At 39.8% G+C, this 18,349-nt stretch overlaps 1 protein-coding gene across 2 annotated transcripts in view; it reads right to left on the reverse strand.

Moving 5' to 3' along the window:
* Positions 1 to 18,349, reverse strand: part of EPG5 (ectopic P-granules 5 autophagy tethering factor) — a 57,072-nt gene that overhangs the window by 36,667 nt on the left and 2,056 nt on the right. For both annotated transcript variants that reach the window (XM_075739702.1, XM_075739701.1), the window contains exons 2-14: positions 15,923 to 16,855; positions 13,595 to 13,838; positions 12,597 to 12,733; positions 11,943 to 12,050; positions 10,861 to 10,934; positions 8,869 to 8,977; positions 8,250 to 8,364; positions 7,491 to 7,641; positions 6,315 to 6,470; positions 5,809 to 5,966; positions 1,991 to 2,145; positions 1,260 to 1,400; positions 907 to 1,071 (exon numbers count right to left, since the gene is read on the reverse strand). In XM_075739702.1, coding sequence (XP_075595817.1) covers positions 907 to 1,071; positions 1,260 to 1,400; positions 1,991 to 2,145; positions 5,809 to 5,966; positions 6,315 to 6,470; positions 7,491 to 7,641; positions 8,250 to 8,364; positions 8,869 to 8,977; positions 10,861 to 10,934; positions 11,943 to 12,050; positions 12,597 to 12,733; positions 13,595 to 13,838; positions 15,923 to 16,855 — 2,646 coding nt within the window. The remainder of the gene's footprint in view (positions 1 to 906; positions 1,072 to 1,259; positions 1,401 to 1,990; positions 2,146 to 5,808; positions 5,967 to 6,314; positions 6,471 to 7,490; positions 7,642 to 8,249; positions 8,365 to 8,868; positions 8,978 to 10,860; positions 10,935 to 11,942; positions 12,051 to 12,596; positions 12,734 to 13,594; positions 13,839 to 15,922; positions 16,856 to 18,349) is intronic.

Raw genomic sequence — 18,349 nt, forward strand, 5'->3', positions numbered from 1 at the left:
AAATTACATAGTACAGACACTGGAAGTCTTGCTTTTAAAAACAAAACAAAACCAACCAAAAAAAACCCCAAACATATTATGGTTTTTGTATCAAAACATAGTAAATCCTCTTATCAACCGCCACATTAAAAAAACCTATTTTTCCCCATATCAAAGAGTACCGACATGACACTGTTATTGCATAGTGAAGACCTCACAGTTATTTTCCCTACCATTCCTTTGTTTTCATGTGTCATCAAGAAGCAAGGAGAAAAAGTAAGGCAATCTTCACGTACATGTATCAGCACAGCAAAGAGAAGAGTTCAGTATGATCAAATGCACAGATTACAATGCCAAAAACGGATCACTGAACACAGGCAACAGGATTTTTTCCCATAAATATTCACCCTCAACTGGATCCTGAACTGATACAGCTTCTGGAGTAACCCATTCTATGGAATATTTTCCAATTATTTAAATAATGCTCAGGACTTCGAAATCTCTAATTTCAATCATTAGTTTTCTTGCATTGTAAAAAACATACCTGAATCCCAGCCTGCAAACTATAGTCACACCAGTCTCATACATACTTCTTGAAGGATTCCTCTGTTTCTGCAGCCACAGCTATCTTAATCAAGTGACTCACAAAAATTGTACTGTCAGCTGTTTCCTCTTGTTTAGAGAGAGGAAACTCCTGCTTAAATATCTCTTTTAATCTCAGTTGGAGCACTACAAGAAAGCAACACAAGCAAATCCTCAGGTAGTACGCTGCAAAATTATTGTGAAGTTCCCATCCTATGCTATTAAGTGTACAGCCATCATATAAAAGCATGTAATTAACTGTTTAAATTCAGTTACAGTCCCAGGTTGAGTAATAAGTTCTCTGTAAAACTGATCAGGTTCAGGCCTCCTGGTTTTAATACATACATGCTCACCAAATCCCCAGTTTAGCCCTTCCAAGATAATGCAGGCTAGTTTATTCTCCACTGTTGTTAGACTGTAATTTAATAACCAGTTACGAATCAGTGCTATCTCAGATGAAGAAGGCTTCCACAGGTACAACGGCAGTTCTTTAAACAGATATAATGAAACCTTTGAGGGCAGAAGAGAGAAAGGTTGATCAGTACTTAGTATGCAACAATCATCAGTGTTATGCCCTTCTATCTTAAAGCGGGATATGATCAAAAAACCATGCACAGGTCTGGTACATATAACACAGTCTGGTATTGCCTCTAGTTTTAACTGGGTGCCTGCTTTAAATGATGAACATTAGCACTTACCATTCCAACTTTGTTGATGGTGTCTCTAACTCGATCCAGCAGTACAGAAATAATCTGCGTATGGATGCTGGCAATTGCTCCCAAGAGTTCTCGACCAACTTTTGAAAATGTCTCTCTTGTGGAAAGACTAACATAGGACACCTGAGAAGATGAGCAGAAAGAAATTATTGGTTATGGCTGACCTTCACTGACACTGCAATAAAATATCTTTTGGAAAAATACAGAACCAAACTGCTCTTGGTGATCCTGGACAATGAGACTGATAAATGACAATATTAAAACTGAAACCAACTGCCTTAGAAGATAACGAAACTATTATGTTACAGTGCCAAAAAAACCCAAATGTTCAAAACTAATCATAGGAACAACAATGCCACACGCATTAAGAAAAAAAAAAAAAAAGCCCTACAGACCACAACAAAAAAGCACCACACAAGGAAATTCAGAGATCCAAGTTGGATCTGTTTAAGAAAAATAAAGCAAAACAAAGATATTTTTGTTCATTTTTTTTTTATTCTGGATTGGACTACAGAAAAGCTGTTCTTTCTCTCAGAAAAACACGCACTTCAGAGTATTTTAATACAGTACTAGATTATAAACCTCAGAAGTAACACTTTCTTAGTTCCACGGTAGAACAAGCTACAGAAGCCATGAATATTTCACACCTTCCACTTTTAGAAGAACAAGAACACATTCAACTTTTTCCTGAATAAACCAGTAATGTTACTCGCCTCATATATCTCCAGAACAATGATTTTGATAAAATCCTCGTCAACATCAGCCCGTTTGGTTTGTGCCATCTGAGCAAATGTGGTGAGCAGACAAATTTCTTCCGAGCAGTTCATTGATTTGAGATACTTTTCAAAATTTTCGAGGTGGTCTGGGTCTATAAAAAAGTCACATGAAAGAAACATGATAAAAGAAGTGTTATAGGACATACCATCATCAATATTTATACATTTATTGACAGTCCAATCCCAGAGAAAGAATGAGTGACAAAGGAATTATCATCACTAGGTTAGTATCCTCTCTTCAGAAGTGGCTGATATCAGCTGCTTTAAAATAAGGTGCAAAAAACACCATAATATGCAGTGAGTCCATACGAATCAGTAAATACGCTAATAATTCATACGGAAAGCTAAAACTGCTTCAAGAACAGCTGTAATTCTATTTTTAATATTATTTTAACTATGCAGTATTGATCATCCACAGGAAGAATTGCTTGAATCTTTGCTTTCTAAAAATGTTATCGTGGTTGGCTTCTATTACATATTGGAGCAATTAATTCCACAGATTAAGCCCAAATTATATAAAAGGATTCTAGTTTTAATCAGGACGCAGTCAAGAGAAGATTAAACCTGAGCCAAGCACAGCAGAGAGGTTTTGATCAAGTTGAGAGACTCTGCCCATTACACATACCATGATCTCAAGCAGCAATTAAACTAGGGAGATCATTCTATGCCAATTACAAATAAAAATACTTCAAGCATCTAGCCCTGGGCCTAAATTACGTCCAAGAGTTACAAGAAAAGGTCAGGCTCAGCTTCTCAAACTCAATACAAGAAAATTACTGAGTGCACTTGTTTTGAAAATAATCTGTGAAAACAGAGAACTGAAGTTGCATAGGACAGAAAGGCTGAGAGATGCTTTCACTTGAATTCAAGGCAGGTTTCCTCTTTAATTCCAAGAGTGACGTGTTGCCAAATGCAAGTAAACATTTCATTCCTCCAGGTGGGGGAACAAAAGGAAAGGAAGGGTAGGAAGTAGCCTGAACAGGACTTTAAAATAATTTTTATTTATTCCAAATAACTTTAAATTAAATCTGTGCAGCAAAACAAGCACTGAAACTGCATTAGAGCTGTTAAATGGTTTGAAGAGCGGTCTGCTTCCTCTGAAGCATAACATGCCAGTAAACACTGTTTACAGTGATCTTCTTATAGCAGTTTAATATACTGAAAAAGCCCTCATTATGGTACTCAACTACTTAATCTGCACAGGCATGTGCTCAGTATGCTTGTGATTAAACACTTCCACTTAGGTTACATTCTATTTTAAGGGCTTTCAAGAATTTTGCAACTGTACTTCAACCTAAGGTCAGACTTGTACAGCCAAAACATCTCAAGAACAGTGTGCTAGAAGATTGTGCAATTTAAGGAAAGAGTTCTTCCATATAGTAAGATAAACTATACTCCAGATAGATGCAATAGACATACAGGGAATGTCCCATCCCTTCACCTCCCTTTCCTAATACTACCTTTTATCAGAAGTTACAGCACACTATGGGGTTTTTTGTTGTCATTTGGGGTTTTTAAGGTAATGTAGAAGGACAGAAAAAAAAAGACTATGCCATTACTATATATAAAGGCATAGCAGAGTGACACACAGCATGGGGAAGGGTAGAACATGGAAGTAACGAATGGCACTGTGACAGCAATTGTCACGTTAGCACCATGTGTAATCTGTGTTTCATTAGGCACAGACGAGCTCATCAACATCCTCCTCTGCACATTTGATCATACTACAATGCAAGTTCAAAGAGATCCTAAAAATCAGTGGCTCCTCAAATCTTGATAACGGCAGTAAAGAAACAGTAACCAGAAATGTTGCTCAGCAGGTTCTCATTGCCAACAGCAATGGAAGCAAAGACAAAACTGTTAATCCTATATTTATAAACCTTACAGGGAACACGTGCTTGTTCTCACACAGGTATCAAACATCAAGAAGAAACTACTAGGCCATTGCTTATCAGTGAAAATGTGTGTTCCACAGTAAATTTATTACCATTTGGTCCACTCAAGAATACCTCAAATAACCAGGCTTCCATATTTCCCCAGGGGGTCATTTTGTATCTGGTAGCTCTCACAGGCCAGAGGTCGTCCTAGTAAGTGCAGCTCCATCCCTGCACTCTGTTATCACACTATTTTTTACTTATCTCTTAAAAAGCAATTATGCTCCCACCTCTGTATGGGCAAGCCCAAAGCTTCCATCAATTATCAAGGCTTGCTACCACGTCTAGAATTACCACTCTTAACATTTCTCAAACTTAATTTGGGAAGAGAAATCAATGAAGAAGATTCTCTCCCAAGAGAATGTTAATGCCGTCGTCTTCTACGGTATGAATTACAGGAAATTAAGGCAGCATTATATTGGTGTCAGCCAAAATTAAGCTATTTCAGAAGATTAGGTGGATTTCACTAAGAGAACTGTTGATATTCCCTGTCTAGACAATTGCGAAAAACCATTTTGTGCTGACATAACCCACTGAGGAGAATGAAGAGGATAAAAATATCCTGCATCAGCATACCAGGGACTTTAAAGCATAAAAATTCGCTAGAAGCAAAACAAAGCCTGAACAAAACAAAACAACCAACAAAAAAAAAAAAAAGTGTTTGTTACTGTCAGAGCCACAACCCACTACATCATATTATATTTTCTTTGCTTGAGATGCAGTAAAAATTTCTTGCAAAAAGTCCTACTGAAACAGCATCACTGTTACCATTTTGGCTGGCAAGTGCTAATGAGATCAGCACTCCATAAAGTGTGCACAGCTACAGTCTTGATAGCCCTCTGCACTCTGCATAAATTGCCTAAATGTTAGCTGAGCTTGCACAGAGTCAAGACTCTCAGTAACCTCTCAAGATCGCCATTTTCTTTGCTTCTCCATCAAAAGACTCGGTTGACGTGTAACAGCTGTCCAGGCTACTAGCTAGCTGAAAAGTAAAACTGACACAGTGAGATGGGCTCTCCCTGAAGACAGCAAAGATGCTGTGAAATAGGGAGTTACTGCTTTGTTTACCTGTCTCCCTGTCAATCAAGTCATGAAATATTTTCCATGAAGATGGCAGCAAAGGGAAAGTGGCATTCCAACTGGCTTCTAAACAACTCTGCTATAGCTGAAGCCACCACAATCACGGTGCAGATCAAGAGAGGACAGAAGTCAAAGGGAAAAAGAAAGAAAAGGTGGCATATACAACAAAAAAAGCATCAAAAGAAGGCTTGAAATAAGGGAAACATTTGTAGATGTGGAAGACAAGCAGATCTCCCACAATGTAAGTTACTGAAGCCAAAACTAGCAAGTTGGGGGGCAGGGGATACGTGGAAGAAGAGGACTGGGGTATTTATAGAACTATAAAGAGCTCAAAAAAAAAAACCCAAAACAGGAAAAGAAATCCCAAATGATACAAAATTCTGTATTTTAAGATTTAAATCTCACTCTCCAAATACTATCAAAGGTTAAGATGGGACCTGATACAAGAATACACAAGAGGTACCTACTGCATGGCACTTTTGCAGCTCTCTGAAGCAGCCAGTAGCAGTAGTCACTGTCAGAAAGAAAACTAAGATGACAGTAGATACAACAATTCCTGTTAAAATGAGAGTTCGGGCAAACAAGTGCTGGAAGCCCATGAACTGCCCGACACTTGAGGTCTCTGGACCAGTCATGCTGCTGAGGGCCCATTTAACAATGAAACTGGCAAAGAATTAAATATGTAGCTGATGCAGCAGTAGCTGAATCTATGAGAATTGGTTCTGAGTGAAGGAATTCTACCTTTGAGTCTTTGTTTGCAGTCAGCAGGCTGCAGAGTAGAACAGAGCTTTTCCAGGTGCTCACTCTCTGCGCAGTGCATGACAAAGAAGAGCCTCCAAAGCATGTTGCTGGATAAGGTTCCGTAAGGCATCTCCGACATGAACAACCAGACTCCTAACCTGTTGGATTTGAAGAGACAGATAGAAACAGTTTCACCCTGATAAATCCCAAAACTTGATAAGGAGACATACGCCCACATCTCTGCCATATAACAGAATTCAGAATGTGAGGATGTGCCTTAGCATCTCAAATTCTGAGTTAACCTCATTCTGAACTGAGCAGAGCTTCTGCCAGATGCTAGAGTTCAAGGCATAATTGCTCCCCATCTTGGTGCTACCAATGTGCTGAAAAATCCTGCATATTGCAGTTCTGTTTAAACCATTAAGTATTTAAAGCTACTCCAAATCCCAGTTTCAAATATTTAACTCCTCCAAGATGAAGCCAGTATTAATCATGGGACAGCCTACCTTTTTGCCTTCAGAACATGTAGAATAGCTCTAAAAAATAACTCATCAAACTCCAGTTGCAATTTTTCCACAGAGTAGAGATGTGCTACTGATCCATATTGTCTATTGCCACTAACGTATTGGGCCCAGTGGTCACTCACATGACAAAGTGTCATCCTACACAGTAGAACAAACAAGTCAAAGGAGGATCATTAAATCTGTCATCACCATATAAAAACACAGACAATTGCAACTAGATCAGAGTCTAGTCACAAGAGATATGTTCAACTCTTTGTTCTCTGGTTTCCAGAGATTTCCACATAAATAGCATTTTCATCCCCTCTCAGACAGGTTAGTCTAAAATCACTATGTTATCCTTCCTCGGTTTTGCAAGCAAACAATGCATAATATTCTGTTATACCAAAGTAGTTTGTGTATGAACTTTGGAGCCTTAAGGTAAGCCTACATGATGAAATGGCACTACATGCAAAAAGCACAAACACGAATAATTATACTGAGAAAGTTACTGCTCTAATAGCACAATGAAAAACATGGATTTTGTTTCTGATTTAAGTGTATCCCCACCACCACCCCCGAAAACACACTCATACAAGCCATATAAAGTGACTACTAGATATTTAAAAATAAAGTGCAACTTTTAGGTTTCAATTACACTTGCTTACAGCAACAATATGATGATTTTTGAGGAGAAAATTAAAAACCCTAAAACAATTCTGTGTATCAAGGGAAAGAAAGCAGTAGCACTGGTTATAAATAGGGGTGATTCAAGAAACTGCTGGATTTCAGTGACTTTCCAAGACAAACCTAAGCACATCCCTGATGGAAGTCAGCCTGGTATTCCACAGCTCACCCGGCTCCTTTGTACCCACAGCATTCAGACTCTGGAATTTCCCACTTCACAGGCAGGTTTAGAGTCAAGGACTCCGGGATTTCAGATTCCCAGGTCAAACAACCCTAAAAAGACTAACTCTCAGAGCAAAATCTACCCAAGAACTGTTTAGGGTTTTTTTGTTTATTTGTTTTGCTTGGTGGGGTTTGATTTTATTTGTTTGTTTGGTGGTTCGTTATGTTTTGGTTTTTCAGGTTTGGTTGTTTGGGTTTTTTTAGCAGCTCCAAACTTTAAATCAAACTGAATGAAAAAGATTTAATCATATCACAGAGAAGATATTGTCTTACTTGATCAGTTGACCAATTCGCTTCACAAACTGTCGGTACCGTGCTCTGTTAAATGTTTCTAACCCCACAGACAGAAGTTCCACTAAGGAGTTTGCAAAAGCAAAAGTCTTCATCATCTCCTGGGGAGTTGTTTTTTCAGGAAAGTAAGCACCTAACACCAAGAAAAAAAAAGAAAGACGTCTCAAAAAAATGAGTGAATCTGGATTTTTAAAGTAACTTAACAAGCACTCAAAGCAACAGTTCACCATACAGCTGGCAAACAGTTCACTGTTACAGTGAACAGAAATTTATGTTTTGTTTATGAAATGAACAATAACTACCTGTTAAGTATGAAAGTACAAAAAAACTATGCAGTTAAAACATCTAGCAAGCAATTATCTTCATGTACTTGTCCAGGGATTTAGCAAAATACAGAATGAACAAAGAACTAGAGAAAAAAAATCACAGTAACATTACAGCTAAGAGGCAAATGGGAAAATCTAGTTCTGAAAGCACAACTGGGAGTATAACTACAGAGCAGATCAAAACTAAGGAAAAGGACTCCAACGCTTTGCATGCTAGTATTGCTGTAAGTTTTTAAGTTATGCCATACACATGGCATATGCTTTCACCTCACCTACTCAGTCTGTAAGCCATTGCACAGGTTCATTGTTACTTTACTCAGAGACTCTTATAATGCAGTGGCATTCTTCCCAGTTTTTGGCGTTAATAGAATTAGCATAAGCAAAATGAAGAATAACTCTTTAGCAGCTGATTTACCTCCAGACTTAAACCCAAGGAAGTGCTGAAAGATTTCATGAAATGGAAACTGTGACAACAGGGCAATCAAGTCATCTTCCAAAAGCAGAATCCAGCTTGTTTCAGGATCCTCATCCTATAGACAAATACGGGCGCTTTTAGTAGCTTTACAATAAAATGCATGGTAGAAGACCTTCATTATTGCACTAATTAAAGTTTGCCTCTAAGGGGAGAACAAAGTGCAAACTCTCCTCCACTCACACACCCCCTTATAAATTCCTCTTCTGTCTCTGTTTCTACACAAAAGCCCTCAGCTAGGAAACAGAACTACAGGCAACGCTACATTAATCTAACCAGCTTCTGAAGGGAAGCACCTATTAGTCAAACTTATGCCAACTTTCATGCTCCTTTCGCAAACAATAGCTCAAATGTTTACATGCTGTTAATACCCATTCCTGGAAGCTCCAATATCTACAGTTACATCACTGAGATAAAAAGAAAGTAAAATAGATCTAAGTTTCAAATGATGCTTTTTAACTGAACATCAGTTTTTTCCTCCGTTTCTCAAAATAAATACAACAATCTTGAGCAAAAGCATAAAGGGAAAAAAAAGAAAAAAAAAACAACTCATTTGCTGTACCTCTTCTCCTCCTTCATCTACCAGGGTCCAGTTTCCAGATTCTTTCCCAGATGAAGAGGAACTTTTCCTTTCACTTGGTTTCATATGGCACATGAAGTCCGTCCTATTTCTGATTCAAAGTGAAAAATCAAGTTTACAAAAAACTAGAAAAATAAAAATTCTGAATTAAGTCATCTTCTAGTTAAGAGAAGATATTAAAAAAAATAGATATAAGAACAAGAAGTGTCACAAGTATGTCACAAAGTTGCCCGGCAAAAAAGGACCTGGGGGTGCTGGTCAACAGCTGAGTGAACATGAGCCAGCAGTGTGCCCAGGTGGCCAAGGTGGCCAACAGCATCCTGGCTGGTATCAGGAATGGGGTGGCCAGCAGGACCAGGGCAGTGATCGTCCCCCTGCGCTCACACTGGTGAGGCCGCACCTCCAGTGCTGGGTTCGGTTTTGGGCCCCTCACTACCAGAAGGCCATTGAGGTGCTGGAGCGTGTCCAGAGAAGGGCAACGGAGTGGGGAAGGGTCTGGAGCACAAGTCTGATGAGGAGCGGCTGAGGGACCTGGGGGTGTTGAGCCTGGAGAAGAGGGGGCTGAGGGGAGACCTGATGGCTCTCTGCAGCTCCCTGAAAGGAGGGGGTAGCCAGGTGGGGGTCGGTCTCTTCTCCCAAGTAACAAGTGATGGGACAAGAGGAAATGGCCTCAAGTTGCACCAGGGGAGGTTTAGATTGGATATTAGGAATAATTTCTTCACCGAAAGGGTAATCAATCACTGGAACAGGCTGCCTAGAAAGGTGGTGGAGTGACCATCCCTGGAGGTATTTAAAAGACGTGTAGATGTGGTGCTTAGGGACATGGTTTAGTGGTGGGCTTGGCAGTGCTGGGTTAACGGGTGGACTTGATGGTCTTAAAGGTCTTTTCCTACCGAAACGATTCTATGATTCGAAGTTAAAATCGTAACATCCAACTTCCTTCTAACTTGAAACATACCGGCAGAACTCTGCACACAGTGCCACAGAACTACAGCATAGTATCACCCTCCTGATCATGTTGAAATACTGCTTTGATATTTAATGTCTATTAGGCTCATATTATAAGTTTTGGGATACTGATTTCACAAGCCAAATTCGAAATTCAAAGTTGGTCCCGACATGCAGCAGCTGTAAGTGACAAGCCTCAGCTCTTTTACCAGTGATAATAGCCATTACAGAGGCTCTGCGTTCTTGCGTCAACAGCTGAAACCTCCACACCAGACACCTAAGTTAGCTGTTGTTCAAAACATAAGCATCAAAATGCACTGGCAATATGCATGCCCTCAGGATACACTTGTTTCCCCAGGCAGCTCTAGACAGGAAAAGTGAAAACAAACTTTAAAGTAATAGCCTCTGATGTATGACTCCCACTTAACTCAGGGTCAAAGACTATCAAGATCACAATGACAACCCTAAGTACAAGTTTGATTCTTTGACATTAAAATTAGGGCAGAGGGGGAGGCAAGTTATGTATTTTATCTGGACCACATAACAGTTTTCACTCATTATTGATTGTACTAGCTTCTCCAAGCACCATGTATTCCTTCTAGATAAAAAAAAAAAGATGAAAAATAAATTAAGAAGCCCAACCAGCATATATACCAACTTAGCAAACCCTTTACTCAAGGGCTTCTGTTGCAGAGACACTATAACAAACACGCCATCGTGCAAGGCAAGAACTTTTTTTTCAGAAGTCACAGGAACAAAACACATGGGTATGTCAGTCTTCACAAGCTACTTGACAGCTGAAAGGAAGCTGCATCATACTGTGCACAGTAGGAGAATGTATTGCCAAGGCTGTATTTGAAGACGAATGCGTAAGAAAAGTTTGAATTAAACTCTGAATCTCTTATTTGTGCCTGCTTTTTGACTTTGCCTGCAATGAACTTCCAGGGTTTTACAAGCAGATCTTGTGTCATGTTTTCTACTTTTAAAAAAATCAGAACATAGTTATAAAATCATGTTCATACTTACTTCACAGGAGACATAAGCAAGGCAAGAGACTGCATGAAATGAAAGACACCTGATGGGTTATCAAAGACTTTGATCTGAAATTAAACGCACAAAAAAAAAATCTAAGTAAATCTAAATAAAGTTACAGTCCAAGAAAAAAGAAGGGCAAGTTAGTTTTATCAGACAAATTCCAATTTTGAGTTTTACATTCTTCACTAGCTTTTCGTTCAGACTAAAAAGTATCGATAAAAGACATTTCCCACACCCTGGACAGAGTACTGCTATGGCAAAATTTTGGGAGTTTTCCAAAAGAATTACTTATAGAAATAAATTTAAAGGAGGAAAAAAGAAAAAATAAATCAAAAGCTCCATAAAAAGATAACTTCTATCTTCATTTCAAGTGTACATCTGAACACCAGGGTAATCGGGATGTTTAGCACAGGGGAAGTTAGGATGCTATGTTCAATCACCCTTTTACTTCATTGCTTGCCTCTCCCCTGTTAGCGTAACTGCAATCTTCTTCCTATAGCTAGATTTCCAGCATCTTCCCCTCTTGGAGGAGTGAAAATGTTTTTTTGCAAGAACACCCTACTGCCTTTGGATATCTGCAATCCCTCTGATCTACCAAAGTGAACCCGTGCCCTTGAAATTATCTAACTAATAAACTTTCCAGGAAAACCCATTTCAGTCTCATTGCAACAAGCCAGATATAAAAATCTTTTCTTCCTCATCCTCTATACACTACAGAGCTGCCTCCAATCTCACTTGTCTCATACACAGTTGCTGCTTCAAGTCAAAATATTCTTTCCTTTTCTTGGAGAGCACTCAAAACCTGCTGCTGCATGAGGCCTTCCAAGGCGCACTGCACGTCCTTGACTCCCCTTCATGGAGTCTCTCCAGCCAAGAGAGAGAAGTGTGTTTCCCCATTAACCTGCTCACGGTTGGGCTAACATGGGTGAATACATCCCTTGACAAACCTCTCACTGTTATCATTCCAAATGTCTGGAAACATGGTGTCGGTCATGAAGGACTGACTAGGCACAAGACAGTCTCCTCTCCTACGAACTCTGACGTTCGGACAATAAAGAATTAAACATTCACACCTGAACAAATGGAACAGCCCATTCGCTGATGCCAGCTGGACACCGAAGGATGTGGTTGAAGAGGAACAGATGGTCACCTGGACAGCCAATTCGTTGCAACACTGACACCTAAAGGGAAGTATATTGGAGTATATCTAAGGTTCATTTCTTCATACTCTTGCTAGAGTAGTACTTTTTTTTCCATTTCTCTTCCCACGCTTCCTAACAAATCTCAATTTTCAGAGCAAGTTACAGGAGAATAGTTTTTAAAAGTCTGCTTGCTTGGCTTATGAGCCACAAACCACTTTCTGTGGTGCAGAAAAATTAATTACTTTACAATTGCATTAGAAACTAATTTATTTCAAAATCAGCAAGAATAGAAGTTCTCAAAAATGAGAAGTCTGAATAGTTCTACTTTCAAAATAAGTAAAAGCATAACGAATATTGAGTATTAAGTCCACTTTGAGCAGTGTTGGCTGCTCAGGTGCCAGCCCCCATTAATGCTGCTGACCTCCACTGACTTCATTAGACAAGGGAATTCATTCTAAAGAGAACAAACTCCCAAAAAAATCACTGCATGTGGGACAGTGAGAGAAACAGTAGACTTTCAGAAAAGAGTCCAGAATTCATCCTATGTGTTGGATCAAGCAGCTATATCCATGCTTATTCCCTCACCAGTCTCTGCAGCCACATGAGAAGGTCGCTCTGAAACTGAGGATCTTCAATAACTCTGCGAGTGAAACTGAAAAGGACGCTGATACATTCCTTCAAGTGGCCCAAGTCTGAAGAAAGATTTTCTGACTGCTTTGGAACTGTGAATTAAAAACAGAATTAAGAAGTTTAACGAGCAGCTCTCAGAGTAGTAGCATAAGGAGTAGTTTTGAGGCTATATAGAAAACTTGGTCTCCGTTATCTACAGATACCAAGATATTTCAACAGAGCTGCTTGCTAAATCTGACAGAGAAGATCACTTATTTACAGTACTTTATTTAATCTTATAACTAAGCACTAAACACTAATTACAAGAAAACTATACTATGGTTTCATAAAAAGTTTATGTTGAGGGAAGGCCTTTTAAGAACTACCATTTACTATACATACAAAGTATCTGGGCGGTGGGGGGCAAAAGAAGGACAACTAGGGAGGCTAAGTATCAGGGGCAGGAGGGGAAAGAACACTTTAGCTAAAAGATTATATTTGCACAACCCCATATAAGTAATACACTTATGATGAAAACAAAAAATATTTCTAAGTTATTAGAGTTGCAAGATTTCAAAAGGCCTTCCAAGATGAAGTAAAACCAAAAAAATATCCAGCTGGTTTTAGAATTGTGCATAATCAATTTGGAAATGGGACCGTATTATATGCTGCCCTTGACAACAAAAGACAGGCGTCCGGGTGTCTCATCCCACCCCAGTGTTCCTCTGCAGCAGCCAGTGGAGTATGCAGCTTAGGCAGAAGAAGGTACTCCTGCATTCAGCTTCCACTCTCCAGGTGAATAAGGTAAGAGAATTGGAGTTTCTCCCCATAAGAAGAAAAAGTTTCACTGATCCCTACATAAGATCAGCAGGGTTTAGTATCAGAAGAGACACACTTCAGTATACAAATTCCACCACAGGACTCCAAAATTGCACCCTAAACAGCGTGGGGAGAGGTCTAGACCAACACCATACCTTGCTCTTGCTGCTGAAGAGCCACCGATCTCAGCAGGGATGAGCTACTGAGCAACCTGTAGAGGTATGATTCCACTTGCAACCGGGACAACACTGATGTGTACGAGTGCAGCGCCAGTGTCTGATGCACATGCTCTGCTTTGGCTTCAAACAGTTTCTTCAGTTCCCCCAACACACTGCCATTCAGCTCCACTGTCTGGTAGCGATGGTGACCTGTCACTTTGCACTGATCTGCACAGACACCCTGAAAAGAAAGCAATTATTTTATTTAAGTGACTTTGTCATTTTGTTGGGTCAAGCGTGCTTACAGAAATTAACCTTGACATAACCCTCCTCTCAACAGATTTCAAAGCTTTCATAAAAAGAGCCACTTCACAAGTGGAAAAGACAAACATGTCAGAACATGTTACGCACTTTTTAGAGTTGCCAAATACTCAAGATTCATATCCCTGACTTCTGAAAAAAAATACTCTATATACCCTCAGTAACTCACGTTTAGAAATGGACACAAAGTGACTTGTCTGTCACTGACAGATGTGAACAAAACCAGGTTCCTCTACTCCCCGTGAGTGCACCTGCTTCTCAGTTTAGAGGTTTCCATAAATATTTGGGTCTGCTATTTTAAAGCAAATGTACGTAGTGAAACAAGGTAAGAATTTTTCTAAGTTCCCAGAACTGAATACTTGTAGCAATTCCTCATTGTATGTTTAAAATTTTCAGAAATTAACTGCACTCTTTCTCCTAAACTGGAATTAAAAGCTGAGGTCAATCTTCCTCTGCCCTATCTCTAATTCTTCAGCACAAGAAAATCACAATACGTAACACTCCTGTTATTTTTTTTATGCAGCCAGGAAACAGGTAGGAGGCCAGAGTTAGATTAGACATTAGGAAGAAATTCTCCCCTGTGAGGGTGGTGAGGCCCTGGCACAGGGTGCCCAGAGAAGCTGTGGCTGCCCCTGGCTCCCTGGCAGTGGTCAAGACCAGGCTGGATGGGGCTTTGGGCAACCTGGGCTAGTGGAGGGTGTCCCTGCCCATGGCAGGGGCTTGGAACTAGACGATCTTCGAGGTCCCTTCCAACCCAAACCATTCTGTGATTCTAAGATACTTCGAAACCAACACTTGGGAAGCTTAGCTTGAAAGTATCCCTGTGTTTCCTAAGTTAGTAGAATAAGAATTTTAAATTGGTATAAAACAACAATTATTCTGGATATACAACAAATACATAGTGAATCAGGATGGAATAAAGCAAGCAGCAAGTTTAGGCAACTGTGTGATGCTCAGTGGGGATGTAACAGTGAAGCAAAAATTGCTTTCAGTGAGGTGTAGAGTTATTCCCCAGTAAAAAGGAAAAGATTCAAATCTGTTCAGTGAGTGTCTCTCAATGTCTCAACTCTGAGTAACTGCACAGCAGCACTGCACTCACAGAAACAACAGTAAAAGCTACCATACACATAGATATTTAGCACCCTTGGACAATTTTCATGATGTGTTGGCTATAAAGAGCATCAGAGTGCTAGAACAATGTCATTCACTCCCACTGTAATGTTCAGCTCCAAAGACAAGTGACACAGAATAAGTTGTGGGGAAAACTTCTCCGATGTGTGCCCCAAAGAGCTCCTCAGACCCCTCTGGGTTTGCAGGCAGAAATGCTACAGAGGACCATGACCACCCTGGAAGTAGCTAAAAACACAGCCAACAGTTACTGCAAGTGGATGGACCTAACACTCCCTGTGCTTTGAGAAACAGGGTCACCCATGAGCATGACTCGAGCTCCTTTGCAGCTGCCACCTCCGAGAGCAGGTGAGTCAGGAGTAACATCAGTGAAAACTGCTGCTACAGGCAGCAGGCCAGATAGGTGGTGAAGGAGGACTTCATCAGAATGACAGTAGCGGGGATGTCCTATCCCCTGCATCTATCTGAAGTACTGTCACACAAACTTCACCCAACACAGAGGCAGAACTAGGTGTACACAGGCTCATTCTGACCAACTACAGACACGAGTGTGACTCCAAAAAAGATCACTAACAGAGATCCCACTATCCTACACTTGTCAGAGTTTGAAAAAAATCAAACAACAAACTGTCTTAAATCTCAACAAGATGATACTCTGAAGTACTGGGGGTCAGTGGAGAGACAGAAAGCAAAGGCAACCTGTAAAAACTTCTGACACACCCCAAGACTAGCTAAAGCAACAGGTGAAAGGTTAAAAATAGATCATCTGTTTTAAAACAGAACAGCTTAAATACGAGAAACGTGACAGCAAGTAAAATTAACATCTGGAATCACATCCAAATACTTTGGGTTCAAAAGCAGCTTCAGCAACAGCACCTGCACAGTTTTCTGTTCTTCTTTAAAAGTCCATAATCTCCCCTTAGCATTTTGGCAGTCTGTCGTCATAGCCTGCAGCTCTGCCTCAGCCAGCAAAAGCTGCTTCCTGCAGCGCATGTAGTTTAGGAGCAGTTCATAGAATTCATGCCTGTCCTGATGAGCAACGCTTTCAAATTCCTCCGCATAGGAGTCAACATTCTCCAGCCATGAACATGGCTCAAAAATTTTCAGCTGTTCTCTGGTAAATGGCACCAGTTCTGGTTCAGTTGGGAGCTCTGGATACAACCTTTCATTGTGCAACAGTGGTTTAACTGCTATTATGGTTGGTCTCTCATAGGATAACTCAGCTGACAAGTCTGGATAAACTGGTTTCAGTCCCGATCGCTGAACACATGTTTTGGATTTCTCAGAGACCTGTAAGATACTAAAAGGAATCTTCTCTGAAGAAGAGACAAGAGGATTTTTAACATCTTGTACGTTTTCAGTTCCTTTGTGCCGTACAAAGCCCACTACTGTCTGAGAGCCAGCAGCACTGGAATGAAAGGTACTACTCAATAAATCAGAGTTTCCTGATCCACTAGCAATCGCCTCCACAGGGCTGTGAGGTTTGTCCAACTTGCTTTTCCCACTCTTCTCAACATCCTCCCCACATTCCTCATGGGAGGGATCAGCTTTGGACTCTTCTGCATCTGTGGGAGGCTCTAGAGTCACTGTCAAAGATCCTTCATTTGCTGAAGTTAAATTACTCTGGGGGATGTCACACACATCTTTTTTTCCACCCTCTACTTCATCACTGAGCTGAATTTCTGTAAATTCTCCAGGATCTTCCACTTGCACTTTACTGACTTGAGAAGACACTTCTGTCACAGGAGGGAGGAAGACATCATCAGACTCTTGTATCTGGGACTCCTCACTACTTTTTTTCTTTTTTTCCTAGGAAAAAAAAAATAAATTAACAGAGCATCACTACCAGGTCAATCTCTCCACCTTGCATTCCAAATTCCACCATCACCAAACCCAGTATTTGTCAACGTCAGAACTCCAAAAGCCCCTCTTAACACAATCATTTTCATAATATTAAAGGTAAAAACAAATGCACAAAACAGATCCTTGTTCTTTAGCTTCCCTTTGAAGACTGTCTAACAGCATCTATTTTCTTGGTCACTTCTTGAACAGTGCTTCAACATTCCTACATAAAAACCTATAAACATCCCAGGACAGAGTGCTTCATTAACATATAAAATAATCAAAATAACAAGGCCCTGAACTCTAAAAAGAGTCACTAGATTTTACCAAATTACAAAAAGTTACGTTGAGATTCACCTTTTACAGTTTTACAGAAGTAATTTAATGAACAGAAAATTATTTTCAAAAAAGTACTTGCAGAAGAAAGAAAGTCTGGAGTGCATCCCCTAATTACATTCTAAATCACAAAATCTGTACAAATACTGAAATACCTATTTTTCAACAGGTATTACACACTAGAGATGTAGAAAAACGTAGCAGTGACCTTAAGATTATCTGCTTTTAAGTTAACATCAGTCTGGAGGTAAAAGTTCCCATAAACCTAGTGTAAGGTGTAGATTAGCCTTCTTCCCAAAGCAGAGTATGGGAAATAATGTTATGCAGGAAACCAACAAAGACTTTGTCAATTTGTAAATCCTTTGCCAATTTGTAAAACAAAGAAAAATTGGCAAAGTGTTTTGCCAATTTGTAAATTGTTGGCAAATACCTACCAGTTTATTAGAAGCTAAACTGAGAAGAGTTAGGTTACAGCACTCCAGTTTTGGATGGCTCAGATAATGTAACAAAGAACACAGCTGAAATTAGGAAAAGCTCTCAATACTCCTTCATGACTGGGGAAAAAGATGATAGGTTTGGAAATCTGCTGACAGTATCACATATACTTTCACTAAACATCTGTCATGACTTTGCCTTACACAAGGGCATACATGAAGAGAGTTCAAATCAAGGCCCTGGCTAACCTCAATCTCAAGTCTAATTTTACTTCAAACATATGCTCACAGCTTCTTTATAAAACAGCAATACACTGGCTTTGCTTTCAGACTGTGTTTTCCAGCACATTAAAACCTGTAAACACTTCTGACACACCCCAAGGCTAGCTAAAGCTACAGGTGAGAGGTTAAAAACAGATCAGCCCAATTCTTTAAACTAGGACTTGTTGTTATAATAAACATCTCCTGACACTGAACTCAAAGTTAGTAATTTCCACTGGATACTATGTCACTACATCGTATTTTTTGACAGTGTACTGATCTGCATACTTTACAAATACATGCTGGTCCTTTCCCCTCTAAATCTCAAAGTTCCATCTTGCAGTTCTCATACAGAAGAAACTACCTTATCTTTCAGTAGCATCCGGTATTCCTCCCAAATGCTACTGTTAGATAAAATAGTTGTTAAAAT

Source organism: Balearica regulorum, chromosome Z (assembly GCF_011004875.1).
Source record: "Balearica regulorum gibbericeps isolate bBalReg1 chromosome Z, bBalReg1.pri, whole genome shotgun sequence".
Taxonomy (NCBI): Eukaryota; Metazoa; Chordata; class Aves; order Gruiformes; family Gruidae; genus Balearica; species Balearica regulorum.